At 35.6% G+C, this 25,756-nt stretch overlaps 3 protein-coding genes across 3 annotated transcripts; 1 reads left to right on the plus strand and 2 right to left on the minus strand.

Moving 5' to 3' along the window:
- Positions 1-1,979: 1,979 nt before the first annotated feature.
- LOC131598050 (uncharacterized) lies at positions 1,980-2,624 on the plus strand. The gene has a single exon (XM_058870696.1). It carries the CDS (start codon positions 1,980-1,982, stop codon positions 2,622-2,624), a length of 645 nt encoding a protein of 214 aa, XP_058726679.1.
- A 5,315-nt stretch (positions 2,625-7,939) lies between these two features.
- LOC131598051 (receptor-like protein kinase HERK 1) lies at positions 7,940-10,114 on the minus strand. The gene is made up of 3 exons (XM_058870697.1): positions 9,720-10,114; positions 9,524-9,601; positions 7,940-8,174 (listed from the first exon to the last, which is right to left on the minus strand). The coding sequence occupies exons 1-3, from the start codon at positions 10,112-10,114 to the stop codon at positions 7,940-7,942; spliced, it is 708 nt and encodes a 235-aa protein (XP_058726680.1).
- Positions 10,115-21,085: 10,971 nt separating this feature from the next.
- Positions 21,086-24,233, minus strand: LOC131595464 (3-dehydrosphinganine reductase TSC10A-like). Its single transcript, XM_058867814.1, has 4 exons — positions 23,468-24,233; positions 22,649-22,796; positions 22,020-22,310; positions 21,086-21,461 (listed from the first exon to the last, which is right to left on the minus strand). The coding sequence occupies exons 1-4, from the start codon at positions 23,990-23,992 to the stop codon at positions 21,436-21,438; spliced, it is 990 nt and encodes a 329-aa protein (XP_058723797.1). The 5' UTR covers positions 23,993-24,233; the 3' UTR covers positions 21,086-21,435.
- Between the last annotated feature and the right edge of the window lie 1,523 nt (positions 24,234-25,756).

Genomic DNA, 25,756 nt, shown 5'->3' on the forward strand with positions numbered 1-25,756 from the left:
TCGTATTATTTGTGTGATTATATGTGAATTAAATGATTACGTGATTAATTGACTTTTTATGCTAATGTTGTTGTAAATAACTTAAGTTAGTAAAACAATTGGCATTTGGGCCTAAGTTGGTGTTAGTAATAGTGGGGTGTTAATTAGAGCCCATTAGTAATAATAAAATAGTAAGAGTTTAACAAAATTAGGGTTTTATGATAATTAGGGGTTATTTGGGAAATAAGAGAAAGGGAGGAGAGAAAGGAGGAAGAGGAGAAACTAGGAGAACCCATTGAAGATTTAGAGGTTCTTTCAATCCAACCAAGGTAAGGGTGGGGTTCTTTCATTCTAAAGGGATCTATGATGATAGTTTATGGTGGAATTTAGGGGTTATATGTATTGAATCGTTTTCTTGATAAATGTTAGGTTTTGAGTGAAATCAATTGGGTTTTTGTGAGTTATTGTGTTGAATGATGTTATAATGATTGCCCATGAGTAGTAACATGCTAGGTATCACTAATATGTGCTGGAATTGGTCTGGAATGAGATTTTGGGTGATTTTTTATTGGAACCCGTAGTTGTTAGTTGAACTGAAATTCTGATTTTCGTTCGGTTCGCCCCGCGAACAGCAAAACTTCTGTCATCGCGCCGCGAACAAGGTTGGTGCCGCGAACTGTAGGCAGATTTGGGAAAACTCAAATATGCGTAACTTTTGATTCGTAGATCCGTTTTATATGTCGTTTGAACCTATGTGAAGCTGAAATTAATTCCTATATGATGATATATAATTGAATAGCCCTTGACAACATCTTGAAAATTGTATTTTTTTTCTTGATGGTTTTATGTGATGTGAAGTGATATTGTTGTGCTTTGATATGAGAAGTGACGTGATTGCGAAGTGATTCATTGCTTTGAACAATAATGATATTGTGGTTGTCATTAAATTGCGATATTGAATTGATGATGTTTAGTTGTTATGTGATAAATGATGTGAATATGGATGTTGCATCATTGAGTCTCATCCATTGAATAAATGTGAAGTGGCCTTAATGGCAAATGTGACGATGGCCTGAAAATGGAAAATGCGAAGTGGACCTAATGGCAAAAGAGAAGTGGGAGTTTTACTCCAAATGGTACCACATGCATGTGCATTGTGTCGAGTTACATATTGAGTCATATTTTGGTATTATGCGATGATGAATATGTTGCATTTGTTATATGATATGAATGAGGATCTGAATGCTATGTTACTTGAATACCATGATGTTTGAATGCTATGTTGCTTGAACACTATATATCTTGGATAATTGATAATATATATGATTGTTGCAAAAATGCATATGTTGAGAAGTGGTGAATGCGTATGATTCTTATTTTTCCGCTATAAGTATTATCATACGTTTCTTTATCATGAATGATATCTCACCCCTTCTGTTGTATGTTACCTCTTCGGTGGTAACTTGCAGGTACTGATGACGAGTAGACGTTAGCTTATTGTTCGCGTCAGTGTATCTTATGCTCTGATACGTAGCACCTGGGGGGTTTCACCGTTTGTGTTGCTTTATGTTACCTTGTATTTGTTAAATTTTGATATTAACTCGTATGATGACACGATATTTCATGGATGCCATGTTGGCAAGTTCTCATTATGTTGAGATGTTATGATTTATGTGTTCCGCTGCTACATTATGCGATGTTTTGCATAGTTGTGATGATACTTTGTATTCCCCCATGACTATTGTTATGTATCCATTGTATGAGCTTTGATGCAATATGTTGTGTTTTCTTATGTTGATCAAATGTGACACTCTGTTATGCATGTTTTCGTATCTTTAATTAGTCTGATTGTTATATAAATTGCGGGGTAGATTCGGGGTGTTACATTAATGGTATCAGAGCAGGTCGGTCCGTCCGGCCACGTGTCGTGTCGTAGTTGGTTAGTAATCATGTATTGTTGTCTGGTTGTGATTTCTTTTGTGTTGTAGTGACAACTCGAGATGGCAGGAAGGAACGATGATGCGATTGCTGCTGCCTTAGAGGCAATGGCTCAAGCTTTTGAGCATCAGCCTAATGGTGGTGAGAATGCTGCATCTCGCAATTTGGCTACTTTCCAGAGGGAGAATCCACCTATTTTCAAGGGTACCCATGATTCTGATGGCGCATTGACTTGGCTAAATGAGATTGAACGGATCTTTCGTCTGATGGATTGCTCTCCAGAGCAGAAGGTTCGGTATGGGACTCATCAGTTAGCGGTTGAAGTTGATGATTGGTGGCTCGAGACTTGTGAGAGGTTGGAGGCTAGTGGCGAAGGAGTCACTTGGGCTGTTTTCCGTAGGGAGTTCTTGAGGAAGTACTTTCCTGAAGGTGTCCGTGGCACGAAAGAGATTGAATTTCTTGAGTTGAGGCAAGGAAACAAGTCGGTTGTGGAGTATGCTGTTAAGTTTGGCGAGTTGGCTAAGTTTTACCAACATTATGATGGGCCAACTGGTGAATTCTCAAAGTGCATTAAGTTTGAGAATGGATTGCGTTCCGAGATCAAGAAAGCGGTTGGTTACCAAAAGATTCGTGTCTTTGCGGATTTGGTTGATTGTTGTCGTATCGTTGAGGAGCAAAAGTCAGCAAGGTCGTGGCAAGCCTTATGATGCTCCTAGTGGCAAGGGTAAGCAGAGGGCTTATGAGGGCAAGAAGACTAGTGGGGGAGATGCTCCTACTGGTATTGTGTGCTTAAGTGTGGCAAAGCCGGTCATAAGAGCAATGTGTGTACTGCTGATGCAAGGAGGTGTTTCCGTTATGGACAACCTGGTCATGCTACACCTGAGTTCAAGAGTAAGGATGTGGTGTGTTTCAACTGTGGTGAAGAGAGGCACGTTAGTACCAAGTGTCAGAAACCGAAGAAGGATTAATCTAGTGGAAAGGTGTTCGCCTTGTCGGGAACTCAGACCACTAGCGAGGACAGACTCATCCGAGGTACTTGTTTCATTAATAGCATTTCTTTAACTACTATTATTGATACCGGTGCTACTCATTGCTTTATTGTTGCTGATTGTGTTGAGAGGTTCGGTCTTGTTGTGTCTGCTATGCATGGAAAGATGGTAGTTGTAACATCCTTATAAACCCCGCGACAATTAAATAAATATTTCAGAGTAACATAAAACAAGGGTGCCACAATTCATATTAAAAATAAATATCATATGTCATTGCCATGCGTTCACTGAGGAGATTCATCATAATACATAATAATTCATGTTAACACAGCGGAAATTAAATCATATAGATAAGTTCAACATCTTTTAAAAATTTATCCTTCAAACTCAAAACAAACAATTAGAGTTATAAAATATAAACTCAAAACATCACGTTCCCCAATGTTACATTATATCAGAGCATGACACCTGACGCTAAACTAAAACGCACTGACTAATGAGCTAATCCTCACCAAGTCGGAAAGCCGCTACCTCAATCTGAAAATAACAACATGTAAGGGTGAGTCTTATCGCAATTAACAAATATTATTGCATCATAAATAATAACACATCATAGTTATATCATTCACCTAATCATATTATATTCAGACAATTCAACAAAACACGCAACCAACACATCATCAATTCATAACACTGAAACACATTCAATCATGTTATGAAATCATGCATATGAATGAACTGACACTATGCATGTGGTACCAAACATCATCAATGGGAATAACCCAACAACCAATCCAACATCGTCAAGATACGGCCCTGCTAGCACAATTCCACACAATGGGAATTATGCCCTTCACTGAATCCACAACATCATCTAGATTCACCCCTCAACATATGCTAATGAATGAATGCAAATATATACAACACACTTATAACATCGTCGATCCGATGAATATCATCGTCTCATCTCGTACCATCATCATCATCATCATCATTAAGCATGTTCACACACACACACACACACACACACACACACACACACACACACACACACACACACACACACACACACACACATATATATATATATATATATATATATATATATATATATATATATATATATATATATATATATATATATATATATATATATATATATATATATATATATATATATATATATATATATATATATATATATATATATATATTAGCACCATTCAATTACCATCCAATCATCATCATACAACCAATAAATCATCACATGATCATTGCTTCAACATAACATGTACTATCATATCTCATCACATATATACACAATACATCATTCATCAAACGATACCATCATGATTCAAAATAATCAAAAGTTACACCTCATTTCATCATTTAAATACACAGGTTATTTTATGAGGTCCATCATACTCAAAATGACACTCAAAACAGGCCAACGATTCAAAAGATACATCATTTTCAAGTTTGGAAAATTTCTGCACAGCAAGGTCCGCTCAGCGGACCACTAGCGACTCGTGTCAGAGGCAAACTATGTTGGGACCTCTGCTCAGCGGACCTACCTCCGCTTAGCGGACGTGCGATTTTGCAGATTCTCAGGTCTGCGATAGACCCTGCGATCTCACACATCCTAAGTCCAAAATCGATTCTAAATATCATATACAGATAAATAATCATCATTTGCATTGTCATACATCATTATACATCAAAACAACACATTATTAACCAATAATCTATGCAATTTCATCAATTATAACCTCCCTAAACCTAACATATAATCCAATTGACCTAGACAATATTCCTAATCAATGTTATCATCCAAAACACGATAAGAAATGTTAACCGGAGAGTCCCCCCTTACCTTAGTCAAACATTCTTGATTGGTCTCTCCCTCTACTGCTTCTCTTTCACGTTCTTGAGCTCCTAATTCTTCATTCTTTCACGTTCCATAACTTCTCTCCAATTCCCTTATTATTTTATGAAAATAACATTAAATTAGTAATGGGATTTACTAACTTAACACCTCATTCTTACTAACATCACACATGGCCCAATACCATAAACCATTCTTTTCCAATTTATATTCATAAAAACAAAATAAGTCTAATTATTAATTCAATTTCCAATTAAATTAGAAATTAAAATATACGGGTGTTAGAACTCCCCCCACTAAAAGAGTTTTCGTCCTCGAAAATATACCTCAAGTAAAGAGTTCCGGATAGGAGTCTTTTATCTGGATTTCTAGCTCCCAGGTAACATTTCCATCAGCCGGTCCTCCCCAGGCTACTCTGACCAAAGCTATATCTTTGCCACACAATTGCTTCAGCTTTTGATATTCAATCCTCACTGGTAAAGCCTCAACCGTCAAGTTGTCTTTCACCTGTACATCATCTACTTGGATCACATGGGACGGATCCACAATGTATTTCCTCAACTCAGACACATGGAATACATCATGCAAATTTGCAAGCATCGGTGGCAAAACAATACAATAGGCTACTTCTCCTACTTTTTCTGAAATCTGAAACAGACCAATAAAACATGGTGTCAACTTCCTTGACTTCAGCGCCCGACCAATACCTGTCATAGGAGTTACTCTTATAAACACTTGGTCTCCCTCTTGAAAGTCAAGCGTTTTCCTCCTCTTGTCGTGATAACTTTTCTGACGACTTTGAGAAACTTTCATCTTCTCCTGAATCATTTTAATCTTTTCCGTAGTTTGTTGCACAATTTCTGGCTCGATCACCGCACTCTCACTAGATTCGTGCCAACACAACGGTGTTCTATATCTTCTACCATACAAAGTCTCAAACGGAGCCATACCAATACTCGAATGATAACTATTGTTGTAGGTAAACTCAATCAAAGGCAGATAACTATCCCAAGCACCTCCTTCTTCTAACACACAAGCCCGTAACAAATATTCTAACGATTGAATCGTCCTTTCCGTCTGTCCGTCAGTCTGCAGATGATAAGCAGAACTCAACCTCAGTTTAGTATCCAACACTCTCTGCAAACCTTCCTAGAACTTAGACGTAAATCTCGGGTCTCTGTCAGACACGATACTATGAGAGAGTATGAGTACGGGGGAGCTTACGTATTCAAGTACGGGGGAGCTTACGCATTCAAGTACGGGGGAGCTTACGTCATTCAACCAATGTTTGCCATCATCAAAAAGGGGGAGTATGTAAGTACAAGCCTACACTCATCAAGAAGTTTTCGATTCATGGCAAACATCATAAGTGAACAAATATCAAGCCACAACTGAATGACACAAGGAAAAGTAGAATTTTGGCTATCTAAGACATTTTAGGTCGACCCACCACAAGCCCAGGTCGACCTATAAGGCTTCATTCACTCAGCATAAGAAATTTGTCTCATATAGGTCGACCCACTCAGCCCTTAGGTCGACTCAAACTGAAGTAAATAAAGAAGATTCACCTCTGTCCCATTTAGGTCGACTCAACCAAGTGCCTAGGTCGACCTAAACTGAAAAAAAACCACAAGAACCAAATCCAACTGCTGTTAGGTCGACCTAGAGCTCCAACAGGTCGACCCAACTGGACACAAACAGAATTGTGTTGAATCTGCTCCATTTAGGTCGACCCAATCAATGAGGTAGGTCGACCTATTACCTCAAAACCTGCCAAATGATGCCTTTGCTCTGCGTTAGCTGTGCTGCACCTATTTATATCATTTTCTGTTAATTATTCATTTTCAACACCAACAACTGAAAGATACACAAAGGTTTCTCATCTTCTTTCTTCTTCTCAACTCCAACACAATTACACACAACAATTCTTATGGTGAGGGTTTATGATCAAGATCGATAACGTCCATGAAAAGGAATTGAAGGTTCCCAGTGGGTGAAGATTTGTGGGGTTTTTGGTAAATAAAATCTGCGGATTTTGTCCTTTAAGATTGGTGAATTTTAGGGGTTTTTGTCAAGAGGCTTCATCAAGGATTCAGCGGAGTGTGAAGATTGAAGAACAAAGGTTCAAGCAATTTACAACACTGCAGAAAGGGAATCAACGATAAGCTCTTGGAGGATACTTGATCTGGCTAAAGATCAAGGGAAAGAAGATACAAGGAATCAACATAATTGGTTTATCGTTATTGCTTTGTTATCTTCTTTGTACAAACTCTTTTCAATCATAATGAAAGACATCCCAATTCCCGTTTGGAATTGGGGGCAGATGTAATCGTAGCGAGGATGATCGACGAACTGTCTGAACAAATATCGTGTTCTTATTGCTTTTATCTTTTCGTTACGTTTCGCTTATTTCTGGTCATAATTGCAAATTTATTAACATATCAAGTGTTAAACTAGTGTGATAAGATTCTGCATAATCATCACAAGTCACCACACATTGATACATAACTCAATTTGGACATTATCACCAAGTGTTTGATATATTGCTTTCATCATATATCTAAGTCATTGAAAACAAGTTTACTCAAGCAAACACTTAAACGATTTATCGCATTTCAACCTGTTGATTCTCTAATTGTTTTCATCATTACATCGTAATCAGTTTGTGGTTTAAATACATATCTGATCCTTCCCTTAGCGGTTCGGAATAGACGCGAGTCGATCCATAAACGCTTTCGCCATAATCTTTTAAGGAAATCCGAATAAATTCTGAAGTATCTATTCACCCCCCTCTAGATACGTAAGCCTAGCGTCTAACAAAGCAGAGATCACGCCATTAGTAGCGGCATGAAGAGTATGGTAGAGGCAGAAGGAGTGAAAGTTTCTTGGCGAGTTGGTGGATAAATGTGAGGGGTAGTTGTTGGGTGTTTTGTGATATCTTTTCTTCTTACTTTTGTTAAAATCATCGCATTATCTAGTTTCCGTTTGCAAAACTTCATTTTCGCTTCAAATCATCTGCATTTTCTTTCTTTCACCTTCAAATACCCTAATTAGATTTTGCAATATGGGAAAACATTCTAGAAAACAAAAAATCAGTTGAATCCTCAATAACTGCAGAAGCGTAAGAAGAATATGAAGTTGATGCATCCTAATGAGCAAGCTCCGCAATCTTGTCGGAACTATCTCTAGTCGGCAAATATGGAAATGCAACTTCTTGGAGTCGAAGAGCCTCCTTTAAATCCCACAAAATATCCTTCACCGAGGGTCTATCAACACCGCGGTCAACAACGCATTTTTTTGCGGTTTCCACAACCTTCCTTAAGAAATGAGGATTGACAACTCCTATATCCAAACGTTGTTCAATGAAAACCTCTATGTCAAGGCTGTCCATCACATGGTGATAAAGTATAATGTTAGATTTACATTAACAATGTTCAATGTAATGTTACTTTTTTAATGTATATCATAATAATAATAATTGACTTTAATTTATGTTACGTACTCTGTATTTATTTGTGAAAAACAAACGTTTTCGGAAATAAAGTTCTATATTTTTCTAATTTTTTGGTACATTTAAAAATACATTTCATATTTGAGGAACATTTTGAATTTTTCCCAAAGATGCATTATGGGTGGAAAAAGTAATGCTTTTTTTAAACACTCACACTAACAAAAGAGGAAGAAAATGTCATCATTTCCTTTTCATTTTTTTTTAGTAGAAAATGAGAGAAATGCGTCCTCATCTAATAATAATAAGGTAAAGCTCCAATAATTAAGAAGAAAGTATGGAGTGAAAAATAAGGAATAATTTCAGAAGATAGTGATTATTATTTATTAATAAAAAATCATTATTCTAGCTAATTAGAAGATAAATGATTATTTATCAAAATTGATTATTCTAGCCAATCAAATGAAGAATGTGAGTCCTATGGATATATACGATTTGCATAGCTTCTTTAGAAGCTCACAAATTTGGTACGATTGAAAGAGACGTCGAAAACTTAGTAGAAAGATCAATAAAACTTTCCACACTGCTAAGTTCTCTTGCCAAATTCATTATGAATTTTTGGTTTTGTGTGTGGCTAGCATATAATAGATTGCTTTTTCTTCCCATTGGCCATGTTTTTTTTCATATTTAAAAAAAACAGATTTTATCTTTTTATTTTTTAAAATAGATTTAACAAAATCGTTTTTCAAAAGATTACTTGTTTTCTTATAATCTTTTTCTTAAATTGAAACATTATTTTTGACATACTATAACATAAACAAACATTATTGAAAACTAAATATAGTCAAAATCGCAATTTTTTCAAAAAGTGATATTTCAAAAATAATTATTATGAAAATCTATTTGAAATATCTTCAAAATTAAGGAGTGAGGATTGACAACTCCCATATCCAAATGTCATTCAATGATATGCTCAAACTTCCCAATCTTTTAAATTGAGCGAAGATTTCAATGAGGACAACTCCATAGGAATAAATATCAAATTTTACCATAAGTTGCCTTTTTTGAAAATATTCCGTATCGAGGTATCCGAAGGTACCCTTGATATCAGTGGTGACATGAGTTTGATCTTACTGGGGCCGATTCTGGAGATTCCAAAATCTCCAACCTTGGCATTGAAATTACAGTCCAACAATATGTTGTCAACTTAACATCGCAATTAATGAGAGGTGTCACTTATGCGGAATGTAGATAATTGAGTCCTTTGGCAATTCCAATACAAACATTGAGCCTTTGTTTCCAAGATAAAGATGGACGAGAAGATCCATAAAGATGACTCTTGAGGGTGCCTTTTTAAATATACTGATAAACCAAATCAATTATGTATTATGCTTACAATAACCGATCAGAGAAACTATATTTCCAGGTCGGTACTTGAATAAAGTTACGATTTTGGCTATAAATTCATTGATGCCCAGACCGCAAGCTTGACTCCCCCATTTTTCTACCATCAGTCAACTCTCCTCGGTAGACTTTATCAAACCCTCCACGTTCAATAACCCGATTTTCATCAAAATTGTTGGTGCTGATTTGAAGTTCAGAAAATACTTGTAATCTGCTCTTGATACTAGGCTGGTCGCTGGTGCAACTACTCAATCGATATGTTTCTTTGCCAACATCCTTTTTCTTGTAAACGATGAACAAATTAATTAACAGCACAGCAAGCGTGAGTAGTCCAACAACAAGGAAAGCAGAGATCACGCCAATGGTGGCGCCATGAAGAGTATGGTAGAGGCAGAAGGAGTGATAGTTTCTTGGCGAGTTGGTGGAGAAATGTGAGGGGTAGTGGCTGGGTGTTTTGTGATATCTCTTCATCTTACTTTTGTTAAAATCCTCGTATTATCTCATTTCCGTTTGCAACACTTCATTTTTGCTACAAATCATCTGCGCTTTCCATAACCTAATGAGCAAGCTCCGCAATCTTGTCGGAACTATCTCTAGTCGGCAAATATGGAAATGCAACTTCTTGGAGTCGAAGAGCCTCCTTTAAATCCCACAAAATATACTTCATCGAGGGTCTATCAACACCGCGATCAACAAAGCATTTTTTTGCGGTTTCCATAACCTTCCTTAAGGAATGAGGATTGACAACTCCCATATCCAAACGCCGGTTAATGAAAACCTCTATGTAAAGGTTGTCCATCACATGGTGATAAAGTATAATGTTAGATTTACATTAACAATTTTCTATTTAATATTACTTTTTTAATGTATATCGTAATAAAAATTGACGTTAATTTATGTTACATTCTCTGTATTTATTTGTGAAAAACAACCGTTTCTGGAAATGAAGTTCTAAATTTTTCTAATGTTTTGGTACGTTTAAAAATACATTTCATATTTGAGGAACATTTTGGATTTTTCCCAAAGATGCATTAAGGGTGGAGAAAGTAATGCTTTTTTTTAGACACTCACACTAACAAGAGAGGAAGAAAATGTCATCATTTCCTTTTCATTTCTTTTTTAGTAGAAAATGAGAGAAATACGTTCTCATCTTATAAAAAAAAAGGTAAAACTCCAATAATTAAGAAGAAAGTATGGATTGAAAAATAAGGAATAATTTCATAAGATAATGATTACTAGTATTATTTATTAATAAAAAATCATTTTTCTAGCTAATTAGAAGATAAATGAATATTTATCAAAATTGATTATTCTAGCTAATCAAATGAAGAATGTGAGTGCTATGAATATTTAAAATTTGCAAAGCCTATTTAAAAGCTTACAAATTTGGTAAGATTGAAAGAGTTGAAAGCTTAGTAGAAAGATCAATAAAACTTTCCACACTGCTAAGCTCTCTTGCCAAATTCATTATTGTTTTTTTGCTTTTGTGTGTGGCTAACATATAATGGATTTTTTTTCTTCCCACTGGGCATAGTTGTTTCAGCTTTAACAAATGTATTTTTTCTTTGTATTTTTTGAAAATAGTTTTACAAAACCGTTTTCTAAAATATTATAGTTTTTTTATATTCGTTTTTCATAAATTGAAACATTATTTTTAACATACTATAACATAAACAAACATTATTGAAAACTAAAGCATAGTCAAAATCTTAATTTTTTCAAAAAGTAATATTTCAAAAGTGATTTTTATGAAAATATATTTGAAATAACTTCAAAATTAAGTAATTTTTTGAAATTTTTGTATCTAAAAAAAAGTTTCAATAAAAAAATAAAATACCTAAAATAATATTTTAAGAATAACTATTCAAATCAACTATTCATTTAAAGCTTTTGTAAAAAGTTTCTTTATAAAATATGTAATGTATCAATAATATCACAACAAAATTGTGCTAACCTAAAGAGTTAACATATAATGTATCCATAATATCAAAATAAAGTTGTGCTAACCTAAAGAGCAAGATAATATCATGAAGAAAAAAAACTTCACATACCCTCATTGGATTTTTCCATCGGGGAAAACATTCTAGAAAACGAAAAATAAATTGAATCCTCATAAACTGCAGAAGCGTGAGAAGAAGATAAAGTTGTTGCATCCTGATGAGCTGGCTCCACAATTTTGTCGGATCTATCTCTAGCGTGAGAACCAGGAAATGCAGCTTTTTGGAGTCGAAGAGCCTCCTCTAATTCCCAAAAAATATCCTTCATCAAGTTGGGTCTATCAGCACCGCGATCAACAACGCCTTTTTTGCGGTTTGCATAACCTTCCATAAGAAATGAGGATTGACAACTCATAAATCCAAACGTCGATCAATGAAATCCTATGTGTCAAGGTTGTCCATCACATGGTGATAAAGTATAATGTTAGATTTACGTTAACAATTTTCTATGTAGTGTTATTTTTTTAATGTATGTCATAATAACAATTAAGGTTAATTTATGTTACATTTTGTGTATTTATGTGTGAAAAACAACCGTTTTCGAAAATAAAGTTCTAAATTTTTCTAATGTTTTGGTACTTTTAAAAATACATTTCTTAGTTGAGGAACATTTTAGATTTTTCCCAAAGATGCATTAAGGGTGAAAAAAGTAATGTTTCTTTTCATAGACTCACACAAACAAGAGAGGAAGAAAATGTCATTATCTCCTATTCATATCTTCTTTAGTAGAAAATGAAAGAAATACTTCCTCTTCTTATGAAAAAGGGTAAAGCTCCGATAGTTAAGAAAAAAATATGGATTGAAGAATAAGGAAGAAGTTCAGAAGATGGTGATTATTATTTATTAATAAAAAAATCATTAGTCTAACTAATTAGAATATAAATGATTATTAATCGAAACTGATTAGTGTAGTTAATCAAATGAAAGTTGGTGTGTTAAAGCCATAACGATCAACATATTGTAAATGTACTTATGATCCTGAATCCTCAATTTGATTCCATTTTGGTTGCAACTGGGGAGCCAGAGAATATGAGTGCTATGAATATATTAGATTTGTATAGCCTCTTTAGAAGCTCACAAATTTGGTAAGATTGAAAGTGGCGTTGAAAGATGTTGTCAATTTAACATCGCGATGAATGAGAGGTGTCACTTATGTGGAATGTAGATAATTGAGTCTTTGGCAGTTCCAATACAAACATTGAGCATTTGTTTCCAAGATAAATATGGATGAGAAGATCCATAAAGATGACTCTTGAGGATGCCTTTTTCGATATATTGATAAACCAAATCAATTATGTATTATGCTTACAATAATCGATCAGAGAAACTATATTTCCATGTCGGGACTTGAATAAAGTTTTGATTTTGGCTATACATCCATTGATGCCCTGACCGCAAGCTTGACTCCCCCCATTTTTCAACCATTAGTTAACTCTCCTCGGTAGACTTTATCAAACCTTCCACGTTCAAAAACCCGATTTTCATCAAAATTGTTGGTGTTGAATAGAAGTTTAGAAAAACTCAGAAAATACTCGTAATCTGCATTTATAACTAAGCTGGACGCTCGTGCAACTACTACAATTGTATGTTTCTTTGCTAACATCCTTTTCTTGTAAAGGATGAACCAAATAACTAACTGGATAAACAGAGAGTAGACCAACAGCAAGGAAAGCGGAGATCACGCCAATGGTAGCGGCATGAGGAGTATGGTAGTGGCAGAAGGAATGAACGTTTCTTGGCGAGTTGGTGGAGAAATGTGATGGGTAGTTGCTGGGTGTTTTGTGATATCTCTTCATCTTACTTTTGTTAAAATCCTCATATTATCTCATTTCCGTTTGCAACACTTCATTTTTGCTACAAATCATCTGCGCTTTCTTTCTTTCACCTTCACATACCCTAATTAGATTTTGCCATAGGGGAAAACATTCTAGAAAAAAATCAGTTGAATCCTCATCAACTGAAGAAGCGTAAGAAGAAGATGAAGTTGTTGCATCTTAATGAGCAAGCTCCACAATACAGTCAGAACTATCTCTAGTAGGAGAACATGGAAATGCAACTTCTTGGAGTCGAAGAGCCTCCTTAAATCCCACAAAATATCGTTCCTCGAGGGTCTATCAACACCGCGATCAATAACGCATTTTTTTGCGGTTTCCATAACTTTCCTAAAGGAATTAGGATTGACAACTCCCATATCCAAACGTCGGTTAATGAAAACCTCTATGTTAAGGTTGGCATGCATTTTGGTAAAACAAACTAAGTAATCAAAGTTGAAAAAAATGCAAGATGATCTAGCGTTCAAACTTCAACATGTCAAACAAGATGTCACAATACGTCCGGTATGACATTCTGACTACAAAAGTTGATCTGTCAAGTGAATCAAGCGTTTTTATTGCTACAAGAATCTCGTGTTTCAGCTACAGAATATTTAGGAATAATCAATTAGCTGATGTAATATCCAAGATTTATTCAATCAAGAGATTTCCACACTTTCTATTATTGGAGACAATATAGGAAAGTTTGGATTGAAGACCTATTTTCTTGGAGAACAAGTAGCAGACTTTTGGTAGCCTCTTTGCTGCATTTTGAAGCCCAGTCCAGTCGTGTTAAACTTATAAATATAAGGGTTGTAACCTAGTTTTAGGTGGAGCTGATATTTGTATTTTAGGATTATAGGAATCCTTATTTTTGTAAGTTCCATATGTGTGCATTCACAAACCTGTAGGTGTTGAATGTCGATGTAATCTCCGAAACTGTTAATTAAGGAGAGTGTGTCGTTCTCATAAGCTTTTAAGCATTGAGAATTGTGTGTTTTGGAAGAGTGTCTTCTACGTGTGTTTTTGTTTCGTTGTTTGTCACAGTGGTTCTGTGATTAAAGGGATTTGAGGAGGGCCTCATACCTAGTTGAGTCTTAGGTAGAATCCATAGTAAGGGTAGTGATTAAGTGAGTAGATCGTCAACGGGTGTGTTGGCTGTAGGTTCTATGAATTGATACTATCGAATATTGATTTCGTCCCTATCTTGGTAACCCCCGGAGTAGGAAGGTTGTTTCCGAACTGGGTAAACATATCGTTGTGTTCTTATCTTTCTGCATTATTATTATCGCTCTTATCAACTTGTTCATAACAGTTTAGTGCTCAGATATTGTGTCGTGACATCTCATTCGACATCACATATCTAATACCAAAATTTCAATTGGTATCAGAGTAGGCATCCTGCTCTGGATCTGGGTGAAATCTACGGAGGTTACTTTCTGGTACGATGGACAAGGAAGTAAGATTTTTTAACAGACCACCTGTTCTGAATGGAAGCAATTATGACTACTAGAAACCTCGTATGGTGGCTTTCTTGAAATCCATAGACAGCCGAGTCTGGAAGGCAGTCTTGAAGGGATGGAAGCATCCTGTTATTATTGGGGCAGATAAACAACCCACTAGTGAGTTAAAACCTGAAGAAGACTGGAACAAAGAAGAGGATGAACTCGCTCTTTCCAACTCTAAAGCTCTAAATGTCATCTTCAATGGAATTGACAAGAACATCTTCATGTTGGTGAACACGTGTGAGGTAGCCAAGGATGCCTGGGACATTCACAAAACTGCCCATGAGGGAACATCCAAAGTGAAGATGTCAAGACATCGGCTACTAACCACCCAATTTGAGAATCTAAGGATGAAAGATGATGAAAGTATTCATGACTTTCACATGAATGTTCTTGAGATAGCTAATGCATCCAGTGCGCTAAGAGAAAAGATACCAGAAGAGAAACTGGTGAGAAAGATGCTCAGGTCCCTTCCCAAAAGATTTAACATGAAGGTGACTGCTATTGAAGAAGCTCAAGACATTAACCGGATGAGATTGGATGATCTTGTAGGATCTCTTCAGACGTTTGAGTTAAGCATCAATGATCGAGCCGATAAGAAGAACAAAAGCATATCTTTTGCTGCCAAACACTCAAGTTGGTATGGAAGAATGTGACCTGGATTCAGATGAAGGAATATCCAATGCCATAGTACTGCTTGGAAGACAATACAACAGGGTGATGAAGCAGATGGGGCAGAAATCCGAGATCAAATGTCCAGAACAACTCATCAGACATTCAAAATTTGAATGATGCTAGAAGAAGGAAATCTGAAGAAAAGTCTGTGCAAGAAAATGGTATAAAGTGCTACGAATGTGGAGGTCATGGACACATCAAACCTGAGTGTCCTACATATCTTAAGAGACAGAAGAAGGGCATATTTGTAACTTGGTCTAAAGAAGACTCTGATAGTGACCTTGAAGACGAATCTGCCAAACATGTAAATGATTTAACAAGCATATGGACATATGATGATTGTGACTCGGCATATGATGATCTAGTTGCATCATACAGAGAGTTGTGTCTCACAAGTGTTGAATTATGTGAAGGGAGAAACAGAAAGATCTGGTGCACCAACTGAATGAAGAAAAGAAAGAACAGTTGAGGACTATCTATGAACTGGAAGAAGAGGTTAGCTCTCTACAATTTGAACTTAACAAAGCTCAAAAGTTAGTCAGAGTACATAATACTAGGTCTATGTCTCATGATGAAATTCCTCAAGTGGGAAGAATGACAAGGGACATGAGTACCCTAGGGCTGAATGAGAAAAAGAAGTCAGCTTTAGACTCTAGTCATTCCCTAACTAGATCAAAGATGTTAAATTAAATGTCTCAACATCCAGACAAGAGGAGTATGGAATTTTCCTCGACCTCTAGAACCAAGGAATAGATGATCCCTGAAAGCTCATCTGACGACCTGACTGTGTTGAGAAAGCAGTTCAACAACATAGGAAAGTCCAGGTTGAATCATGAAGGGTATGAACAGAGACATTAAATCATATACCTTAAAAAACATGAGAAAGGCTCGTTGTATCATGGTTAGGGGAAAGGTTCAAACAAGAGAATGGCGTAACTAAAACATGGGGATCTGATGAAGAACCTGATGAGTCTGATACTGAGTCGTATATAGGTGAACTTACTGTAAGTGAATTGGCAGCAGGATTCTCAGAAACATGCTTGGAAAATAAAAAACTTCGGAAGAAAGTAATAGAGCACAGGAACATTGCTTTTCTACTGCAGGATGAAAAAAGGAAGCTCTTTACAATCAGTGAAGACTTCAAAGGAGATAATGTGTTGAAAGGTTGGCACGCATTTTGGTAAAACAAACTTAGTAATCAAAGTTGAAAGAAATGAAAGATAATCTAGCGTTCAGACTTCAACATGTCAAACAAGATGTCACAATATGTCTGGTATGACATCCTGACTGCAGAAGCTGATATGTTAAGTGAATCGGGCATTTTTGTTGCTACAAGAATCTCATGTTTCAGCTACAAAATATTCGGGAATAATCAATTAGCTGATGTGTTATCCAATATTGATTCAATCAAGAGATTTCCTCACTTTCTATTATTGGAGACAATATAGGAAAGTTTGGATTGAAGACCTATTTTCTTGGAGAACAAGTACTAGACTTTTGGCAGCCTCTTTGATGTGTTTTGAAGCCCAGTCAAGTCGTGTTAAACTTATAAATAGAAGGGTTGTAACCTAGTTTTAGGTGGAACTGATATTTGTATTTTAGGGTTATAGGAATCCTTATTTTTGTAAGTTCCATATGTGTGCATTCACAAACCTGTAGGTGTTGAATGCTGGTGTAATCTCCGAAGCTGTTAAGTAAGGAGAGTGCGTCGTTCTCATAAGCTTTTAAGCATTGAGAATTGTGTGTTTTGGAAGAGTGTCTTCTACGTGTGTTTTTGTTTTGTAGTTTGTCATAGTGGTTCTGTGATTAAAGGGATTTGAGGAAAGCCTCATACCTAGATGAGTCTTAGGTAGAAGTCATAGGAAGGGTAGTGATTAAGTGAGTAGATCGTCAATTGGTGTGTTGGTTGTAGGGTCTATGAATTGATACTATCAAATATTGATTTCGTCCTTGGCTTGGTAGCCCCTAGATAGGAAGGTTGTTTCCGAACTGGGTAAATATATCGTTGAGTTCTTTACTTTCTTCACTATTATTATCACTGCTAACAACTTGTTCATTACTGTTTAGTGCTCAGATATTATGTCATGACATCTCATTCGACATCACATATCTGATACCAGAATTTCACTTACCATCTAGGTTTACCAAACCCATGAAATTATGCATAATGACTGCTAACATTTGAAAACGTTGAGCGTCATCCTCACCATGTAGAGGTGGAGGCAACTTCCTGTCATCATAAGGTCCCCCAACATGAGAATGTTCAGCATCATCTCTATGTTGCATAGGTGGGATACAACAAGGTACCACTCCAAGTACCCATCAACATATTGCACAGGAAACTGAACTCCAATTGCATTATCTCCAATGGCATAGGCAAAGCCGATAGCGAGACTAACAAATCATATATCAACGCCTTCAGATGGAATAGCAGTGACTGGTCGTGGGATGCCTTGGACATATCAAAACTGGCGCAAACACCTCTCTGGTAAGTGTCTAGCCACTAAGGTCTCCAATTGCAGATAACCAAAAAAAGTGAAGTGTCATTAAACTCTTGATGCACTCTATGGTCTGTGTGTGGTGTCCAGATGAAATTATCTATAGTAAACGAATCAATCCTCTTCTAGTACACAAAAACGATGCTCGAATGTGCATAACACACCCCTAATGCCCATCTGACAATGGGAAGGCCACTAAACAGCCACATATACTTCACAACAATATATACTTGAGACTTATCTACTAAGATAGTACATACTACAAGATGTATCATGTATACCCTAGCGGCTGCCTCATACATAGATTGACGCACTAGGTCATTATATCTATCCCGAAGCCAATATAGGCAAAAGTGAGCACCCCTATTAACCTTAAATTCCTTTATCACCTACTCCTCTGTAACTCCCAAGTCATGTAGAACATTATTATGTGATAGATGGCGACTAATGAGATGAGCGGTAAACAAACTACCTGACACGGGATGATGGAATCGAGATGAGACATCATCCAAGGTGATTTTCATTTCACCAAATGGAAGAGGGAAGGAATATGTCTCTTTATGACATCGATTACAAACGTTGTCAGTAGCTGACCGTCGAGCATCGTCAATGAACAGTCCACAAGTAAAATGAGGCCGCACCCTTTGACAATCGCCTTGACATCCTATGGCATCGGGGCATCCAATGACTTCTTCATCTCCCCTCCCCGGTGGGAACCTTCAGCGGTTGCCGGTCCATTTTTACCGGATATTTAAAAAAATCCAGAACAACATATGCATTTTTACTAAATTTTTAAAAATATCTGATAAAATATATGCCTCTTTACCAATTTCTTGAAATATTTAGTAAAAAAATATGGTAAAAATGCATAATTTTTAAATAAAAAAGACCATATAAACATAAAAATTTGGTAAAAATTGATTCTTTTTCTCATAAATTCAGTAATTTGTCTAAAAACTCCGCTATTGATGAGAGCTTTTCAAAATACTCAAAGTCTTACAGTAGAATTGTGAAATGAATTTTAATATTTTACTATTAATATGGTAAATGCATAAGAGCTAAGGGTGCCTGATCAAATTTTGGGGTAGCAAGATAAAATCACACTTTTGTTTCTTCATATTGAAAATAGAGGTTAATAGTTAGGGGTGGGAATAAATCAGACCGATTAACAGGGGCCTACAGTCTAACCTACACAGGTCAAGCTTAAGCTAGATTTTTTTATAAATAGAAAAAGTCTAGGCTTTTTTATAAGCCCATTTAGCTAAAAAGACTAGGCCACATGCCATATAAAAAGCCTTTTAAACTTATCAGGTCGGCCTAGTTAAATAAATATGAATAATATTATTAATATTCTATTGTATTTTGTACTTTAAATTAAAATATAAAAATAAATATTAGTTATCTTGAAGAAATTGTGAAAATAAGATGAAAAAAATCTTATGAACAATGTCATAAATTGCTTTCATAAGTTCTCTCAAACAAATAATATCACAAAACGTATGCTACTGGGTAAACTCAAATAATTTAACACAAACAAGTATTTAGTCTTATTGATCTTTTAATTTGTTAGTCTATAATATAAACTTTAGTTGAATGACTTACTTACAAATGTTTAAAAGAAATATGCTTTTAAGTAGGCTAGTAGGTCAACCAGGCCTTCAAAAAGGCTAGACTCAGGCCAAAAAATTAAGCCTACGATAGGCTACAAGCCAGACTCAGGTTTTGAATTTTTTAGCAGGCTTGACAAAGCCTAATTCGGTCCAACCTATTCTCACTCCTACTAATAGTAACATCTAAAATTTTGCTGCTAATACACCTAAATCCTCCTCTGAAATTTCTGTATATTTTCCCGAACTCATTTAGCTCCAAAATAAACTAAGACAAATTTTGCTTATAAAAAAAATAGTGGATTGTTTTTTCCACCCTCATGTATTCTCCTACACCGCCGTAAAAAAGTCTGTCCTTAAAATTCGGAGAAGCATCTCCAAACGCATATAAAATTAAAAGTGACATAAAAAAAGCAAATTACCTGATCCATCCATATAAAATGACATCAAAATAACAAGTCTCAATCTATTATCAAAATTAACATGTGCCTGTGTGTGAATTTTCTCCTAATATTGCAACTTTTTTGTGGGTAGAGATCCTCTCCATTTGTTAAAAGAAATAGAAGACTCCATTACTATAGTTTTAAGTATATAAAATTAAATAAATGTGAAATAAATGTCACATGTCATAAAAATACGTGTTATTTATATACAAAACTATAATAATGGAGAAAATGGAGAGAGAGAAAAATGGAGAGGATCCTAACCCCTTTTTGTTGGTTTGAGCTAATTGTGAGCTGAGAGTTGGAAAAATGAACCATGTAAATAAACAAAGTGGAAATATGACACTTTTCGGAGATGGAGTCATGGAAATGTACATTTGGAGGCACACTTTCGAACTTTTTTTCAGGCAAAATAGGGATGAGAATTAGTATGTATGTGGAAAATACAAATCTCAAATATTAATGAAAATAAAATCAATGGGATATATTATAGAGAAAATAATTTTAACCAATATTCTCTCATCAATTATTTTAATTTGATAGTACATTATAGTGAAAATTTCACTAAAACAGAACTTCTAAAACCATCGACTACATCATACTCCTATGTCTGGTGCCTAAAAATTACATTGACAGCTAGCTAAAAAAGTCAAGCCATATAGTCAACAAGCACAGTCCCGTCAAAGATCTTCTGCTAAACCTAAATTTTAGGTGCTACAAACACAGATGAGGAAAAATGATATGTTTGATGCAAGGAACCCAGACTGTACCTTCCAAACATATAAACGAACAAAATAACTCACAAGAGGAAATCTTCATCATGCTTCAAATAGTACATGATTTAAACATATAATAACTACTAATGAATCCACCAACGAAAGTAAAACAGCATAGAGATTATAGAACTAGAAAGCATAATAGAAAACACTTGAGCCCAGAATCGATATGGTTAAAATTAGACAGAGGGGAAATGGTTCAAAAATTAGGATGCTAAATTGCAAATCGTTTCATTTACTTTACAATGCTGTGAGAAAAGAAAACAGAGTCAGCGAGATAGACCACATACTTTCTATCAAATACGAGGAGATGAAAATCACAAGCCACAAAGTTGAATAACTAAAGGTGCATGGAGTTCTTGTCAACAGTCATTTAAGATTCGCCAAATTAATTTTGTAGAGCAGAGTGGACGAAACCCGCATCCCATTAATTGTTTTGCATTTAACCCTCCTAAAACAGAGCATAGAGATCAGAGTGCATCAACTGCTTTCAGTTCCAGGTGAACCTGTATGAAGAAGAAATCATCAAATTCACAAGCCTTGTCCAACGTGCAGAAAGTAACACCAGTTAACCTTCTACAATGTTCCTATCATCCGAGTGTTTATTATTTTAGTGTTTATTTACAGCATAGACAGACCACAATCATTTTACAAAAACAAACAATAGATACTACTATCACTGATCATTCTGGACAGTCTCTGTTCTTCCCTTAATCGGAGTGATAACAAAAGTTCTGAACAGTCTCCACAATACATGAAATTATGATTTCTTAATACCAAAGATTTGTTAAGGACTAAAGTCTAATGTACATATACACATAAATGGCACAATTTTTTTAGAGAAAACAGATACTGTATTTTCCCAATCATTTTCTTTTTTAGCTTTTGAAAATAGATTCAGTTTTTATAGAAATTTTGAAAATGTAAAAAAATTGTTTTCATTGTATCTAAAAATATATTATCTCTAAGTAGCCTTCCGTCTTCTATATGTCATAATTGTCTAATGCAGAAAATTTTAAAAATGAAAAATTGAGTATGTTTTCACAAAGTTAACAGACTCTTACACTTCCTTTGTTGGTGCCACTTTTCTATACTTCCGTACCAGTTCCACTGGAAACATAGTGCTGCAATACGTAGTATTCCAGCAGTAATGACCTCAACAAATGCCATTAAGAATGACCTCTGAGGGGATAAACCTGAAGTTGCTAGGGATAACGCGATACCCTCCATATTGCAAGAAATGAAAAAACTGCCACGTCTTATGCCATCAAAAGCTTTCTTAGCAACTTCGTCGGCTTTCATAAAACCAGAAGAGGATGCAATGATTTTGGTGAGCTCTGGTTTTTTCTTATTTTCTGCAAAAAAATAAAATTTCAGTTCGATTTTACACTTGGATTACACTAGAGTATACATAAATTTCCCAAGAGATTTCATAAAGTGGTACTCGGCATGACAAAATCACAAAATTTTTAATTAGGACTTAGGACTTAGCTAACAATATCCCACATAACAATACATCATATATAATCAAGCACTTCAGTTGCAGGCCCTATTCCCACATCCATATATTGAGGTTGAAACAAACTAATGAGGTGTATAGTTTACTTACCTCATTTTCAATGTAAAATGAACCAAGATCAATTACCAAAAGTAATGTCTGTGTAAATATAAGCTCACGTGTCCAATTTATTACCTTCTACAAGTCCAGGAGTATCCGTGTCTGGAGGGAATATCAGAGAGACATGAATATTATCTCCTATAACCTCTTGTTGTAATGCTTCTGCTAAACCACGGAGGCCAAATTTACTGGCCGAGTAGGCTACATAACCATAAATTCCCACCTAGATATAGACATAAAGTCCATATTAACAAGAAAATAAAAAACCACATCATCAGATCATCTCTTGATCAACCAGAGTTATACACTTTGAAGAATCACACTATTAGATATGAGTACTTCACAGTAAAAACAAATATTAATGCAAAAGTTATACCATATAATAGTAAAAAACAGAAACCAACGGTGGCTGAGCCTAGCGGAACAGGCAAGTCACCATTCACTCTAACAAACCAACTCTAATAGTTAAGTCTACCAACTCATTAGTTAATAATACACAGATTGTGCAGAAACCAAAGGGGCATCAAGTCAACTTCTATAGCCTAACAAGCAATCTATCAACTTCTTCCACGCACGATCAATGCCTGAAAGTGAGAATCCACATTTCTAAGTACTATCTAACTAGAGACTGCTTCTTTGCCTTCAGCAGCACAATTAGACTATAATGGTCTTGAAACTGACCAATTAATTCATGCTTCAACAGCCAATTGACATGCGGAAAAGGTATACAAAATGGAGTCAACCTAATAAATCACTATATTCCCTATGTTTTTCCAAAAATCATAACACCATTGAGGCATTTCATCAAACATCTTAAGTCACTGACACAATGTTATGGTATCTTGAGAATCACACACTATAAACAGCATTCAAAATCCAATTCAAATTCAATACCTGACCAGCCTGCGAGGAAACCATAGCAATGGAAGCAGGCAAAACATTCTTCCGATTCTTCATCGCAGGCAAAGCCGCTTTAATCATATTAAAACAACCCATCAAATTAATATCCAACGTAGACTTCACCTCACTCAACTCCATTTTCTCCAGCTCCATCGCAGAGAACACTCCATGGTTCAACAACAACACATCAATAGCCCCCGCTTCATCAATAACCTTCTTCACCTCATCATAGTCCCGCACATCCGCCGCAAATATCGCCACCTCGATTCCCGTAGCGTGCTTGATGGAGCTCTTAGCTTCCTCCAGCTTCGTCAACGATCGCGCCATGATGGAGACGCGAGCACCGTCCGCGGCTGCGCGGTGGGCGAGGGCGAGGCCGATGCCGCTGGATCCGCCGGTGATGAAGACGTGACGGTTGACGATTGGGATCTTAACTGGACGGGGGCGGACTATGAAGTAGAGGATTGGGAGGAGGATGAGAGGAAGGAGGACGAAGAAGGAGAAGAACGCGTCTGCCATTGATGCAGCTTCGAAATTGAAAGGTTGAATATGAAAGTGTGAATTTTGGGAAGAATTTCAATTTCTATGTCATTGTAACAAACTGTTATTGTCGTTTGTGTAAGGTTTTGCCCAAATTTTGTTAATTCCAATTTTGAAACAAAGAATGAAATGAATGCATGTGATATTGTTCTTTTTGATAGATGTGCTTGCCTATCAAATTCCATTCCATTGGTAACAAAATCTACAACTTCATGCTCTTCTATTTTCTTTTCTAAAGATTCTCTCATTGATAATAGTTTTATTGGAAGTATATTAAAATCAAATGTAAATATTTATTTCAATCAAATTTATATATTTATTTAATTTTTTTTATATGAATTAGAATTTTTTTTTGCACAACTGCAAAGACTTATTATTCAATTGAAAACATTTAACAGTTTGTAATAAAATTATGTATATATTTTATATAAATAGCAATACATGCGCATATGAATTACCACTATGGATAGCTTGAGATTGGACTGATACAAACTCAAAAGGATCGCGAGCTCGAACTTATGTTGACTGCATGAGCATAAACCTTAAAATGATACTCAAGGATCAAATGCCATATCAGATAGAGGAGAAGGCACGAGATCAACTGGTACTCTCTATTGGACTAAAAATCCAGCTTCAGCAAATCCATATGTCCAATCTAGACAACATAAGATGAGGGAGAGTGGTCACTCTACCTAAATAGAAAAGGCAACCAACTCCACATCACAATATGTTAGAAGTCATAAAAAATTAATCACAATCATTTTTCACGTCCACATCTATTATTGAAAACATGTTAATGACCAATAAAATGACATAATTATGAGCTACCTATAAATGGAGAGTTTAGAAAGAACCAAATGATCTCATTCATAGTCTATAGTAATCATACACTCCACTTCATTCACATATTATCATGGATCTTTGCCTTTCGCACATTATTTATAGTGTTTCTACCAAGTTCATTAAGACAATTTAGCACTATCCTGAAGCCGAGTAAAAGTCTTTCCTCAGCCACTATATCATTGATCCAACTTACTAGATGGTGCAAATCAGTGTCTCCACCAAAATAAAGGGAGACTTGGTCGTAATTTGGGTCATCGTGGACGAGTTGTAGTGTTAAAATGAGGCTTTACAAACACAAGTGAAAGAAATCCATAACGAACATGTACAATAAAGTGACTTTGATGGTGAGTTAGAATATCTTTAACCACTATGCATGGAAACCTGGGATGCCACAAGACCATCGAAATTCAAACCACCGCACCTACTGGCTTTGATAAAAAAATAGAACCCTAAGAGCATCTAGCTACAATCAACACGTATATGGTGTTCATCAAAGTCATGGAACCTCTTTAGTACTCTAAAAGAGGTGACACTTAAGTGGTACATGAACCTACTCCAGTACTGTAAAACAAGAAATTAAGATTTCTTCCAAAAGTTTATACATCAACTTTCCATAAGTAAACACTAGACGATTATATCTACAGGCTTGATCAACATTTGTTTGTGTAACTTAGAAACCTTTAAGAAGTATCTAGTACAATTCAATGAAGCAACAATAAAGGTGGCCAATCCTAACTAATACATTTTTGTGGGATCATTTCAAAACAACCTCAAGGCCTGGCATTTTAACGAGTCTCTTTCTTAGAAGTCTGTCAATGACATTCAAAAGGTAATAAAAAGAGAAGAATACTAAATAAAGGTCGATAAAATCAATCCAAAAAAATATAAGCATGAACTCTA

Source organism: Vicia villosa, linkage group LG4, assembly GCF_029867415.1.
Source record: "Vicia villosa cultivar HV-30 ecotype Madison, WI linkage group LG4, Vvil1.0, whole genome shotgun sequence".
NCBI lineage: Eukaryota > Viridiplantae > Streptophyta > Magnoliopsida > Fabales > Fabaceae > Vicia > Vicia villosa.